This window comes from Myxocyprinus asiaticus, chromosome 9 (genome assembly GCF_019703515.2).
Source record: "Myxocyprinus asiaticus isolate MX2 ecotype Aquarium Trade chromosome 9, UBuf_Myxa_2, whole genome shotgun sequence".
Lineage (NCBI taxonomy): Eukaryota > Metazoa > Chordata > Actinopteri > Cypriniformes > Catostomidae > Myxocyprinus > Myxocyprinus asiaticus.
This window is the reverse complement of record NC_059352.1, coordinates 7,316,268-7,330,992: the sequence shown is the minus strand read 5'-3', so window position 1 is coordinate 7,330,992 and position 14,725 is coordinate 7,316,268. Positions and strand designations below refer to the sequence as shown.

Genomic DNA, 14,725 nt, shown 5'->3' with positions numbered 1-14,725 from the left:
CGACTCCATGTCAAAATAGAGTCTAAAACCACTCTCTTGAAGGAACAAGACATGCATATGACATTAAATCTTGCAACATTTTCAAAAAAAAAAAAAAAATTAAAGTTTTTTTTTTACTTATAAACATACTTATTGCATCGAAAGGTCCTAAGGTCCTCAAGGCAATCTCATAGGCAGTGTCAAATTTGACCCATCAGTTAACACATAGCGTAAATAAGCACGTCATGTAGGCCACATGATTCATTCGTTCATTCAAATAATGTTCAGGGATGCAAACTCATGAGAGTAAGAAAGTCATAGTAAGTATTCTAGATACATATATTTTAGTTTTATTTATTTAGATTTGTTTGTTATATTTAAAGCATTTATACATACTTAAAGTAACTCTTTCACGTGATTTTAATATGGAAAATGTAGAAGCTTTTACCAAAAATGTTTGGCAAATTAGCTTAAAAAAAGGGTGACTTTAGCTGAAAGTTGAGTACTCTGCATCCCCAAATGTTATAATTTCAGTTGTTACACAAGGATAATTGTGTCTGATGCAAAGTCACTGGCTTTACAGTCCCTGTTTGCAAAGGACCTCTTATGGTAATTTTTGTAAGTGCAGCCTGACCTTACTGAGGTTTTGGCTTTGGGTTAGTGACAGCAGTATGAAACAAGGACATCCCAAAGTTTCATTAGCTTCAAGTCAAGTTTGCTAGTATAACCAGTTTACTCAGTACAGTGGTACATTGTACTGCCCTGCAAAGGCAAAAAGCAGTAAGTACACAGTAAGACAGACTATGATCTGTCCTGTCACTGATGGGTTTGACCAAGCTATGCTCAGTTTCTGAGAAATTTGATAATCCACATTTGGATGGACGGACAAAAACTTTTGAAGCCATTTTTCTCAGTTTCAGTGTTGTCATAGTTACTGTGTTTTGGCTTTGTTGGTCAGTGTACTTGGGAAGGCAATGTACGGAAGACAAAAATAATTCAAATAAAGACAATACATAATATTAAAATGTAAAAGAAGTTCATTAACTCAAATGGACACTGTTGAAAGAGAACTATGAATATATCAAAAGTTAATCATAATCTCACAAATCACACAGTTTATCTTCAAATGGAAATTTCGCAAGAACAATGTTGTGCTTGGATTTCAGTGATTTGTTAAAAATAGGTTCGTTGTGTTTAATACATTCATCTACAAAGAAGAAAACAGGCATGTTGATACCAACATCGATACAACAGCAGCATTTGCTAGGCAAAGTTTAGTTTTGAGTTTTCCTCACATGAAGAAATCTGAAAACACAACCAGTACAAATGTCAATTGGCACGACGGAGCATGATTGCTGAGAGAACATGTGTAGTGTTTCGAATGAGCAGCCACGTACAAGAAACTCCCTGAAGTCTTAAAAGCAGCTACCTTCTGTCCATAGACGCAGATTAATGTTTAGAGTTGCTGCTACATTAGTTAGTCATTGACAGTAAAAATCTGTGTCAGTGCATTTGCAGACTGAATTGCATGTCAGAATGACAATCTGGTTCTTATGCCGTTCTCCTTTATTTCCATAACTCGGGGCAGTATCACTGGGTTGTACTCTGTTTCGGTACTTCTATATTGATGGGAGGAAGTTGAGCAGATACCTACAGTACATAGAACATCATCCACTCCTTTACTCCTTAAAAGTCTTTCCATCTTATGTACTCTCAAAGTCTTTTTATGCTTCTAAGGTGCAGTTGGTCAGTTCAATGTTTAATGAGTTGGTGTTGGAACTCTCCGTCGCACTTTGTCGTTTCGTCTTCTGTTTGCGGGCGATGTCACATGCAATGGCTAAAGCGCCGCCTTTTAGGAATCGCACAAAGTTCTCACCCACCAGTGGTCCTATTGCATACATTCCTGGCTCCTTCATGCTCTCGTACGTGTACGGATCCACGTCTAAAGGATTCCGCCTACAGCTGACTGGCTCTTCTGGGTTTAGCCCCAGCAGGCGACCGTGTTCTGAGAGAAACGATAGGTTGGGATGTGCACCAATCAAAATGAGTGCCATTGACACTTGCAATACTGTTTGTAGCCCTCCTTCACCCTCTAGCACACATTTGCCATCAGGTTTGAAGGCAACTACGTGGTGCTTAGGGAAACTGAGGTAACCAGGGTAACTGTTGTAAGGGCTTGTGCCATCGGCAGGTGAGGTTAGAGGTTGGTTGGACAAATTTTCCAACGCCTCTCCCAGTTTATGTTGCTGCTGGCTCATCATTTGGTGCACTTTGTGGTATTCAGGGTAGAGGAGTTTGGGAAGCTGGTTGAATATGAGTGCCGGATCGTTCACCGGTCGCCGAAAGGCGTGATATACGGGCGTGTTCAAGTGGTGAGCCGCAAGAACGGCATCTGCCGCTGTCAGCCCAGCACCAACTACAAGAACCGGCTCCGAAGCACGGTCCAAACGCCCTGAGGAAATGGCGGCCTCCAGCTCCCAGAAGCTGTGGCACACAAAGTGTAGATTCTCGCCCTCCACGCCAAGGCGTGCTGGGATGTCATGGGTTCCTGTGGCAAGCACCACGTTCTCTGCATAAACAGAGAATGGAACTTCCATCTCTTCCTTTCCTTCAACTTTAGCTGTCCTCTGGATGCCTTGGATCTTCCAGACGGAGTGAGCGGATTCCAGGGAAACCCGATGGACTGAGGTTACAGTGGTCCCGCAAGCAAAGCTTTTCTCCAGTCCCATTTCGCTTACATAGTGCTGGTAGTAGGATGCAATCTCAGCTGGTGTGGCTCGGTCGTTACGCACATTTCTAACAAACACAAATGTAAAAACATACAAATATTAGATGATCCGTTTAGGTCATTCTGGTCATCTAGAATTTGAAGAAATATGCATAGAATATTCTTTATGCCTCATTAATTCATAACACCCAGTAGTTAGGGTGTTTAGTTAAAGCTGCAGTGTAATTTCTGCACCATAAGCAGCACCAAACAGAATTGCAAAAATAATTACTTTTCAAACATAAAATTGTCAAAATAAACCTTAGAATGATTTAGGGGCATTTTCAGACCTGTAGCTCAATTGATTTGTTCCCAAACTGGGGCTAAAATTGTTACAAATGTTGCATTTTCTTCTTGGTTCAGTTCACTTTCATAAGGCAACACTTCAAAATCTTATCAACCGTTACAAATTGTCGAGTGTTGTTAATGTCATTAGTTGCTTTTGTGTTATTTCTGCATTGAAAAGTGCCTGTTGCATACTAAATCATACTAAATTACCTCATTATAAAACAGCTCCTATTTTAAACTTACATTAGATATAGTTGCACAAGGCTTTATACGCATTTTGATGATGAATTACAGTGAAGTGCTGACCTACAGATGTCTTCTCCAAAGATCCATCAGGTATGTTCATGGTTTATATAGGGATATTGTTTGGCTCATTGGTCTGTTGGGTCGGACTGCATTCTCACCACAAGCAAACCGCTCTGGGGTTCGTTTGCAATCGGTCCGAGACCACCTCGTCTAGGTGGTCTCAGACCAATTGCTTTGGTGCAGATCAGAGTGCGATTGCTGTGTTCATATATGCCTAAACGAACTGAACTAAGGGAGAAAACGCACCAGGTTCTGAAACAAATGCTCCAAACGAGCCAGGTGTGAAAATGCCCTTAAAGTTGTCTGCATAAATTAAGTTGGAATGGGAGAAAGTATTGTAATATCGAAAAAAAATACTGCAGCAGCTTAAAGTAGTCTAAAAGCGTTCACTTGCCTTATAGACTTAGTTCTCCAACTAACACAAGTTAAGGAATTTTAATTTTTATTAAATACTTTAAAAAGGTTTTTAGATTTATTAGATTGAAAACATCTAGACAGCAGTTCTAGAAACTGTCAATTGTACATAACTTTAAAGAGAGAAAATTCTAGTTTAACAGATTTTGGTGTTGGCTGTCAACAAATTAAACATAATTTACCCTTAAAAGGTTCACTCAGTAAAGAGAACTGATTAGTATTTTGAAACATATATAAAAAATCATGACAACTCCAGTTATGTTAGTAACCTTATAAAAGCAGTTTTATTCTACATGGAGGGTCTCTTATGGAAGTGGTCATGTTGGGATCACATGGCCAGCCGAATTCTACTTGCTTAATCTCACTAACCACCCTCCTGTTGGACACTTTCGCTCGTGGACTAAATTAATCATGATTTCTGAATTTTCTGAATGGCAGAGGCAACTGAAAACTATTGAGTTTCAACCACGTTGGCTCCACGCCCCTAGGTATCAGTGTAAATCCAAAATGACATTAAAACAAAATTTACTGAGCGCACCTTTAAAATTCAGTGCTTACAGTTGCAACTGTTGCTTGGAAAAGACTGCCCTTGCCAAGAACAGAGACTGAAAGAAAGCATTATCTAACGTCAAAAGAATCAGCCTAGGAATGCTGTACTAGAATTGAAGCCCTTATCTGTACTGCTTTTATTGACATTCACTGGCTGCAAATCAACAGTCTCGCTCTCTAGATGCTTGAGTGATAATTATTTACATTTTCTTTTCATACTTTCGTTTATCTCGCATCCAGTCTTTTAGTTTTATACCAGGAAGTTCCATCCAGTTAGCCAGGCTGAGAGTCAACATCGAGCCCTCCATTGCCTGAAGGTGTCAAACACAATAATTAACAACTTCACATTACAGTATGATGTAGGCAAAGCACAAGGATAACATCTGATCAAACTTTTAAAAGCACACAATAGAAGACAGTGTTACAGTGGTTTTCTGAAATGCAAATATAAAATCCAATGAGTACCACTTCCCATCAGTCCTTTTTTTATGCTGGGTCTGAATATCCATTATAATGTCATGGTGAAAAGAAAATAGGCTTAATATTCTTTATGCAAAATACAGTTGATTTTTTTGGGTGAAATGTGATCTGGACATGTTTTTGTAATATTCACCCATTAAAATAATAGTGTCCTGTTTTATATTAAATCTACAGATAGAAACAGAATATGGGTGTTGGGGCCTCATATCAGAAGCTAGAAGTATTTTAGGTGTAATTACTTACATGCCAGGCCCCACCAGGTGGCCCCTTCCCCAATACAAGATGGGGCGTGGCCCTTTGTGGCTCGTAACGCCATATCAGTGGTGAGGCACAGTCCACTCCAAAGTCACCATCAGGGAGAAGGAGGGCATCGAAAAGCACAGCCACAGGGTTGGATGAACGACCCTCTACACCTTCACAAAGGTACTCTAGATCCTGAAAGCACAAATGAATACAAAGGTTTTACTTATTTGAACAAGAATGGACTAAGGAGCCATTCAAACAGGACATGTTCTTACGTTCAAAACGGCAAGACGAATCAGCGCATAATGGAATCCAATGCAGGTGTATAAAGACACAATGTATGTATACACAGACCAAAAATTACAAAAAAACACAGCACAAACGGAATGCATTAGTGTGTCCTGTGTGAACAGCCCATAAGCCAACTCATACGTGCAGCCACCACTGACACTGATAATTATAATTCTTTGAACAATCATTGTAGTTTCTATAGAGACTTTTGTGGTATCCAGTCAAAAGCTAACCATAAAACCGTACTATTAATCACCAGTTGTTATGCAAGTAGGTGTGGTAATTGTGTGTTGAAGTCTTATGTATGTGTGTGCATTACCTGATCAAACAGAGACAGATGGTGGTTCTCTGCAAGTTTGTTACGCAAAATGGGGTTGGGATGGAAGCCGTCGGGGGAACAGTAAGGCGTGTATCCCGACAGCAAGTAAGACAGACAAATGCCTGATGGTCCATTACCTGGAAGAACCAAAGCCATCCAAATAAAAGAAAATTGGAAATGGTCTCCACTATGCCCTTTTTCAAGAACAACTTTTAAACACCTTGAAAAAACTTGTTTCTCAGAAGGCTAATTTTTGTGAGAAAAAAATATTGTATATTCATGACAAAAAGTGCAAGTCATTGTGTTACTGAGCAGAAAGCAAAAATAACTGTGAAAGAATAGTTCTTTCAAAAATTGTTGTGCATGTTTTCATGTCAACTGAAAAAACTGACGCAAACCGCTAAACCACACACAGTTATAAATAACCAGTGTTGAGCGTAATGCATTACTAAGTAATCAATTACTGTAATTAAAATACTTTTTCATTGAAAAAGTAAGGGATTACTCTTAATTTTTTCAGTAATTGAATTATAGTTACTTCTAATGTAATTGCAGTAAATACTGTACAGACTCTAGATCAATTCTATATATATAACAATAGTGAATTTAAAACCGAAATTTAACCTCTAATGTTAAAATATATGTTTTCTAATTTAACGCTGCCCCCTTAAATTCTTTGGCCAGTTAATTAATAATTTATTTGATTTTTTATGATTTATTTGAAAGAATTCAAAGAACAGTTTCATGTCTATTCTTGTTTTTTTCATCTGATCGAGGTTGATCAGGGTGTTAGAAAGTAATTAGTCATAAGTAATGCAATTACCTTCCAGAAAGAGTAATTAGTATAGTAATCTAATTACACGGTAGAAAATGTAATTAGTAGTTAGTAATTAATTCGTTTTTTAGAGTAACTTACCCAACACTGTAAATAACAAATATAAATAAAGGACTCTTACCAACAATGACAACGGGCAGGACGTCATCGGAAAAAGTGTTTTCTTTGAAAATATCCATAGTGTCTCACCTGTTACAGGAAAAAGGAGGACAAATGATGAGTTGCAAAAGCCAACATTGCAACCATAGAAGCTACAACCCCTCCCAAAACACATGAGGCCAAACCACTTCATCCCCTCCCTTTCCATTATGGTCATAACTTTTGAATGGGGTGACTAATGCTGTCCCTGTAATGCAAGAGAGAGTGTGACAGCTCTATTCCCACCAGTCATGATCTCAGAGACATGGGAAAGTGCCAGCTTCAAGAGGGGGGAGAAGTATCAAATCTATCCATCTATACAATTATCAAATATACACTTACTGAGCACTTTATTAGGAACACCTGTACACCTACTTATTCATGCGATTATCGGTACCGATTACAACGGTAACTCAGATAACCACTCTGTACAATTGTAGTGAGCAGAATAACATCTCAAAATTCATAACACATCGAACCTTGAGGCGGATGAGCTGCAAAGGCAGAGGACCACGTAGGGAACTTTGTTAGGACCATAGTATTCCTTATAGAGCACAACAGTCTGGTTCCGGAAGGAAAAATCCCATTAATTTATCCAATAGACTAATTTATTTTCAATGAAAACGTATAAACCTTAAAAGACAGACCTACCGTGAGCTACGAGGTTCTTCATCGGTTTTATACACTTTCGTTGAAGTGGCATTAATTCAACTTTGTTTAAAAACCGTTTGATAGCGGAAGTCATGGTAAACAACTACATTACCCATGGTACAGCAGAGAAAGATCCACCAATCAGAGAACCACTGCTGCCTCTGCGCAATCGCCCACGATGCACTGTGAATGACGTAATCAATTCGGTCTCCCTTCGCACTTAAACTACTTATATTTGTACAAATCACAATATTTTGCAATAAATGTTAAATCTATTGTTTCTATACTTATAATCAACAACCTACAATCGTTTTTTATTCAATTACATCATTCGCAATGCTTCATGAAAGACGGTAAGTACACAACCTTTTAACTTTGAATTTATGTCCGATTTTCAACTAAATTTTTGGCCTCAAAACAAAGTTTGTTAAGTTTGTGATTCACCTCGGAGCTGGTTGGTTTGGTTCATGTCTTACACCTCTTTTATGAAGGATTTTATAAAAAGTCTATGGAAGAAATTAGTGGGAAAAATACATCCGGAACCCAGATGTTGAAAAAGTGCTCAGTGAGTTTACATATACATGTTATTTCTTACTCAAGGTGTTGTTTCAGTGACTGACTTGATTTACATTTGACATTGCTATTTGATGAATCGACAACATGGAAGTAAACTATAGCAAGTACAACACATGATCAGTATGGGTGTACTACAGAAATTATGTACGTTATCCATCTATTTAGACTCAATAAGTGCATGAGAAAATACTTCTGTAACTTATGTGTAGCCTACGTGTATCTTATGTGTTATGTGTAGCTCAACATGTGTTTGACGGCCAGTTGCGAATCCCATTTTAGATTTGTCCTGATTTTTTGCTTTTTCTCTTTGATATGTGAAAAATAAAACATCAAAATATATTTTCTTCTATTTTCTAACTGTCTTGAAAATACTTTGAAAATTTGACACTATCTGGACATTTTGTAGATCCATTTGTGTTAGATATACACTGGTGGCTAAAAGTTTGGAATAATGTACAGATTTTGCTGTTTCAGAAGGAAATTGGTACTTTAATTCACCAAAGTGGCATTCAACTGATCACAAAGTATAGTCAGGACATTACTGATGTAAAAAACAGCACCATCTCTATTTGAAAAAAGTCATTTTTGATCAAATCTAGACAGGCCCCATTTCCAGCAGCCATCACTCCAACACCTTATCCTTGAGTAATCATGATAAATTGCTAATTTGGTACTAGAAAATCACTTGCCATTATATCAAACACAGCTGAAAGCTATTTGGCTCATTAAATGAAGCTTAACATTGTCTTTGTGTTTGTTTTTGAGTTGCCACAGTATGCAATAGACTGGCATGTCTTAAGGTCAATATTATGGCAAAAAAGAAACAGCTTTCTCTAGAAACTCGTCAGTCAATCATTGTTTTGAGGAATGAAGGCTTTACAATGCTTGGAATTGCCAAAAAAACTGAAGATTTCATTCAAAAGTGTACACTACAGTCTTCAAAGACAAAGGACAACTGGCTCTAACAAGGACAGAAAGAGATGTGGAAGGCCAGATGTACTAGTTTAAGAAACAGACGCCTCAGATATCCTCAGCTGACAGCTTCATTGAATTCTACCCGCTCAACACCAGTTTCATGTACAACAGTAAAGAGAAGACTCAGGGGTGCAGGACTTATGGGAAGAATTGCAAAGAAAAAGCCACTTTTGAAACAGAAAAACAAAAAGAAAATGTTAGAGTGGGCAAAGAAACACAGACATTGGACAACAGATAATTGGAAAAGAGTGTTATGGATCTTAACCCCATTGAGCTTTTGTGGGATCAGCTAGACTGTAAGGTGCGTGAGAAGTGCCCGACAAGACAGCCACATCTATGGCAAGTGCTACAGGAAGTGTGGGGTGAAATGTCACCTGAGTATCTGGACAAACTGACAGCTAGAATGCCAAGGATCTGCAAAACTGTCATTGCTGCACATGGAGGATTTTTAGATGAGAACTCTTTGAAGTAGTTTAAGAAGTTCTGAACATTTTTTTTCAAATTGTAATAGTAATTTTTCACATTATTAATGTCCTGACTATACATTGTGATCAGCTGAATGCCACTTTGGTGAATAAAATACCAATTTCTTTCCATAAGAGCAAAATCTGTCCATTAATCCAAACTTTTGGCCGCCAGTGTAAGTGTCAAGTGTCTAAAGACCCAAGTATGTTTGGTGAAATTCTCATGCATTTAAGGGTTAACTAATCCTATATAATCTGCATTAGAGTAAAGCATGCCTCTTATGAATCAGCTGCAGTGTCGTTGCATAATAACAGCTGAAGTTATTAGTGACTCTGCAGAAAGTTTTAAAGCGTTTCGCGCCAGTCAAATGCGCTGAGTCACTATGAATAAGTGGCAAGTGATGTGAAGGTAACCACTTCTACTTGTTAAAGTTAGCAGCAATTAAATTTAAGCGTATGCAGATTTGCATGGGGTCCAGAAAGGAGCGTGAGAGTCCAACTTAAATAGGCTATACGTGCAAAACGTTTCATGCGGAAGGGTTTATGATGCTGCGGTTGATGAAAGGAAATGTTCATGTCTGACTTTTAAGTTTAATTTTTAGAATTTGCGAATGGCTCTTAGAATTTTAAAAACAGTTGTAACTGTAATTCTACCACTATTATGTCCATTGAAAATCCGCTATTCGCCAGTGGGTCACTGTGACAGCCAGCCGCGCGCTTGCTCTTGCGCTGTAAACCGAACGCTTTACAAGAGCTGTTCACGCTTTAAACGCGTACTTGATCATACATGTTCTATTTGAGGAGGTCTGCACCCCATCGGACTTTCCAGTGGAGGCAACATGCTTTTTTCGTTCACGGCTTCATCCTTACACAGACTATTGTGTGCGCAGCATCAACACAGACAAGAAGCGTTAACATAGCCAGACTCCATCCTATAAGTGGATTGCACTTACAGAAAATTACATGAAAGCACATTTCAGACGCCGGTTACCATAACACAGATGCTTGCATTAACGGCGTCGTGTGCGCTTTCATAACTGTATACAATAATGACAAGTTACCGCATGTAAATTACAGTAGCGTGATGAGAGCAAATCATCAATACCAACATGAAAATCCACCTTACCTAGCACGTGATGCCGATGTAAATGTCCAGAATTCTGTATGAAATAAATCGAATGTTTAAGCAGAGCAAGGATGTTTTAAATCGCTATTTAAAATGCACTTGCAGTTTTCCTTTCGTTGTACTTGTGTATAGCCACACCGCACCGTTAACACAGCCCACGATGCTCGTGACGTAAGTCGTGCTGTAATGGCTTTTATAATTCTTCACTGTACGGCCCATACCAACCAATCATTGTCTTACGATGTGACGCTTAGAATTATGATTGGTGCGGCAGTGCAGTGACGTAAGAGCATCTTGGAGCTTGCAATTTTCCACTCTTGGAAACGATCTTATCCCTGATTGGCTAGAATTGGACCGTCCCTGCTCATCAGCCAATCAGCGAACGCTGTGACTTGCCGTTCAGCTGCCGTAGCATTACCATCGCAACGACGTCTCGTTGAAAGGAATTGTAGTCGGGTCATTCATCCAAAAGCAGCGTATTTTCATGTCCCCACGTGCCTAGAAATATTCGATTATACCCTTAAACGGCATTTTTGCGCCCTTGAAGGGGACGCCACTCGAAGGGTCGTTTCATTCAATAGTAAAAAAGTAAATTGTTTCACAAATTGCCCTTAAACAAGACTTTTAGCGAAGGTTACATTCAAACTGCAATGTCATGCTTCCTTCACAGTGCCACCAACAGCTCTGTCCTTCGTAGTGAGTAGGGCATAGGGATGATCACTTTCGATTGGTTTCGTCCATTATTTAAACTAACTTTTCTTCTATGACAATATTACACTTAAGTGAATATAGGGGTGAATTTTAGACAATTACACTTCTTGAGCTGGTGTTGCCATTTTTGCCATGTTTGCTATGCACTAACTTCTAAATTGAAAAAAAAAAAAAAAAAAAATATATATATATATATATATATATATATATATATATATATATATCAAGGCATATTGCAGGTGTTTCAAACAAAAATGTGTTTTACGTGTCAATATTACTTTCCATCCTGCTAGTCTTTTGTAATGCCCCATTCACTTCCTTGGTGTCTTTCTCTGGAAAGTAACATGACAATTTTCAGCAGCAAAAAACAACAGCACACACATAAGTAACTACTGTATTATACTGTATATTGTTTTGTGGTATTAGTTTGATGTCTCATTCTAAAAGATTCCATCGTGTTTGATAAAATGACCTAAATTGTATTTATGTATTTACTCATGTATTTTAGAGCTCCTTGATGTAAGCTAACTCCCAATTCCTCTCTGTTAAGTATGGTAAAAAACCTTTCATTGTGTAAATAATTGAGTTTAATAATGTTTAAAGGAATATTCCGTGTTCAATAATCGACAGCAAATTTTTGTTTCCCTTTTCCAAAAATCTGAACTAGCCGCAAATTTGGAGCAAATTTGCCGCTTGTTATTTTCACATGCAAATGATCTTCTGATTCGCCTCAAATGTTTGTAAGAAGTTTGCAGCTCTTCGCCGGTAGTGGTGAACCTCCGGCAAACCTTTGGCAACAATGGACAATTTGCCGCAAGTTTGTGGCAAATTTGCCATGAACTCTCGATTTTCGTAAGTGGCATAATATTGATTACCACAGAAATTTATTTTGGCTTGTCTCTCCTTTCCTCTAGAAAAAGTACAAATCTGGGTTCCAGTGAGGCACTTACAATGGAAGTGAATGGGGGCCAATCCATAAATGTTAAAATACTCACTGTTTCAAAAGTATAGCCACAAGACATAAACAATATGCGCGTTAACATGATTTTAGTGCAATAAAATCGCTTACTTACCTTTTCTGTGTGAAGTTATAAACAATTTTACAACTTCATTGCCAGGACGATGTAATGTCAACAAACACTAAACCCCTTAAATGACTGTAAAAATGACGATTTAAACAACTTTATAGCTTTTTTTATACATGAGGTTTAACAGAAGAATGAATGTAAGTGCTTTAATAAAATTATAAGCTTCACATTTCTGCCTTAAAACCCTTCAAAAATTGGCACCAATCACTTCTGTTGTAAGTGCCTTACTGTAACTTCAATTTTTGCATTTTTAAAGAAAAGGACGGACAAGTTGAAATGAACCTTTGTGGCTATGCCACAAATGCTGTTGATTGAGCTGAACTTGTATTGAAACTGGTAAATTCCTTTAAGTGCTTCAGCATGACCATCGCATGTTTCTGAAAGTCTTGTATACCCTGTTATAGAAATACTTTATTAAATTACAACACACACAGGCATATTCATATTTAAAAAGTTACAGAGTTCAAAGGGCCCATCATGATCAAACTCCACTGCAACCCAGCTAGATATAAAACCCTTAAACGAATCCTCATATTCAAGTTACAGCATAAGCAAAAAAACAATTCTTGACTATGTGACATGCTTATACTTGGTTAGGTGATGTAAGATACATTAGCAACTATTGCAGACATCATGTTATTTTTCAATGACCCCCAACTTCCCCAATAAAGAAAGTTTCCATTGTTGGGAAAAACTGGGTCAAGTTATTCAAATCCTCATTCCAGGTATTTTCTCATGCTTCGGGTGTTGATTCCCATGAAAACGTATTGTTTTGTTATGAAAATAAACTTTTTAATACTTATTATCAGGGAACAGTGCCTGGTTTAGTGACTTAAAACTGTAACAAAGGATTAGGTGTATAACAGGATGCCCAGAAAAATGATCACATGTAAAATATAAAGGGAACAGTGCTGATTGTGGACTCACACTAATCCACTTTGGAGTTCAGATGAACACTCTTACAAATTAGTACAGTGGCAGCACTATGTACAGCAATGGTATCATTTGGGAACACATAGTACTGAATGATAACAAGGGTGGTGTAGATTTTTGAAGTTGGAAGGACTGCTTCACATTCTTGGAAACTGAGAGATTATCTTAGAAATTAAGAAGAACATGCTGTCTTTTTTTTTTTTTTTTTACAATGTTAAGGTTCATCAAGATTTGACAAGTCTGTGAACATGTTGAGACGTGTTTTTTTGCATTTGTAGGTTTTCTACATTTATTTTGCATGGTTAAAGGCTTTCGTGTTTTAAGGAAACAATTATTGAATTATTAATTATCTAATGGGTTTATTGTTTTCAGTACAGGTCTGAAAGATTACATTGTTTGTCTGTAATAATTCAATTGTAATTTTAAGATTTTCTCTGTTGAACAAGTTGCTCCCACAGTTTTATTCACCAGAAAGTAATCACACTTCAATGACTGGCATCCTTACACTGGTAAAGATTTGGGGATTTTAATAATTTAATAATTTAATCACTTTCCAGTCTGTAATTAGAGGTTTATAAAAAAGTGTTTTGTCGTAGAAAGTTTCACTATAGCGCTTAATTTCATGAACTGCCCCATGAGCCTTTTATATTCTGCTTTATATTCTGCTAACAAGTTTCCAGTTAGTCAGGATGAGGGGCCCTTTCAAAAAGCTTCAAAAAGCATTACTCTTTAGTCTACACAAGTGTCGACAGAGCTCACAAAGGGAACCACATCTATGTCAAAACAATACATCATTTGGCCAGTTTAAGAGAAATAATAATGGCAACATGAAAATCTGATTCAACAGGTCCTGTGTAGTTGGCATGGTAGCATAGTACATATGTAAATACGCTTATGCAACATTATCCCAGCAATGTGCAAAAAACTGCTGTGCCCTCAAAGTTATGTGAGAATGAAAGCGAATTAATTTCTGTTACATAAATTTGCATTCCAATGTTAATTACTAAAAAAGTCAAATAGTCAAAGAAAACTATCCTTTCAATATTGACCACTGATTTACTAGAGCTGAAAATTTTATCGTTGAAGATCAATATTCATGTTTTGTTTATTATCTAAAATGAAATATATAAAGATAAATATTATGAAATCTACTTAACCCGTTGTTAAATTATTATATCCATAGGAGGTGAAAGGAAAACAAAAATTGTTTACTGAATAATGTGGTTTGTATGTGCAAAGTCATTCTGACTTTCACCTGCAGTGTATGATTGATGTCTTCCAGTAATGGCTTACATAAAAATGATTGTAATTTAAATTGTGGTAAATGCAAACAAGCAAGTCTGTAGCTTTAAATAACCACGATACATTTCAAAATGGAAAGTATATAAATTCATACATTTTATTAAAACATTTATTAAAATTGACTAATCTTACAAACTACACAAAATACATAAGTCAACCTATATAATGAGTTTGTGCAATTACATGAAATTTTAAGATGACAGCTTAAAGTATTTGACAAACAGAAGCAGGTGGGGCTCAATTTTCAACACTTTTTAGTGTACTACCCTCCTCCACCCATTTTTCCAAAA

The 14,725-nt window shown here is 37.2% G+C and overlaps 1 protein-coding gene across 3 annotated transcripts; it reads right to left on the bottom strand.

The window, feature by feature from the left end:
* Positions 1–1,148: 1,148 nt before the first annotated feature.
* LOC127445942 (oxidative stress-induced growth inhibitor 1-like) lies at positions 1,149–10,567 on the bottom strand. 3 transcript variants are annotated; one of them, XM_051706467.1, is made up of 6 exons: positions 10,402–10,567; positions 6,593–6,660; positions 5,637–5,773; positions 5,027–5,218; positions 4,508–4,614; positions 1,149–2,775 (listed from the first exon to the last, which is right to left on the bottom strand). In XM_051706467.1, the coding sequence occupies exons 2-6, from the start codon at positions 6,648–6,650 to the stop codon at positions 1,704–1,706; spliced, it is 1,566 nt and encodes a 521-aa protein (XP_051562427.1). In that variant the 5' UTR covers positions 6,651–6,660; positions 10,402–10,567; the 3' UTR covers positions 1,149–1,703. The 3 variants fall into 3 exon arrangements, with proteins under 3 accessions (XP_051562427.1, XP_051562428.1, XP_051562429.1); XM_051706468.1 differs by having other exon boundaries at positions 4,523–4,614; XM_051706469.1 differs by lacking the exon at positions 5,637–5,773.
* Positions 10,568–14,725: the final 4,158 nt, after the last annotated feature.

Bases quoted from the DNA above. Each gene is read 5' to 3' on its own strand.
- LOC127445942 (XM_051706467.1), bottom strand. From the start codon at position 6,650: ATGGATATTTTCAAAGAAAACACTTTTTCCGATGACGTCCTGCCCGTT. The intron at 5,219-5,636 runs GTAATGCACACA...TTGTGCTTTCAG, and splicing joins ATCTGTCTCTGTTTGATCAG to GATCTAGAGTACCTTTGTGA. The intron at 4,615-5,026 runs GTAAGTAATTAC...TGACACCTTCAG, and splicing joins CACCTGGTGGGGCCTGGCAT to GCAATGGAGGGCTCGATGTT.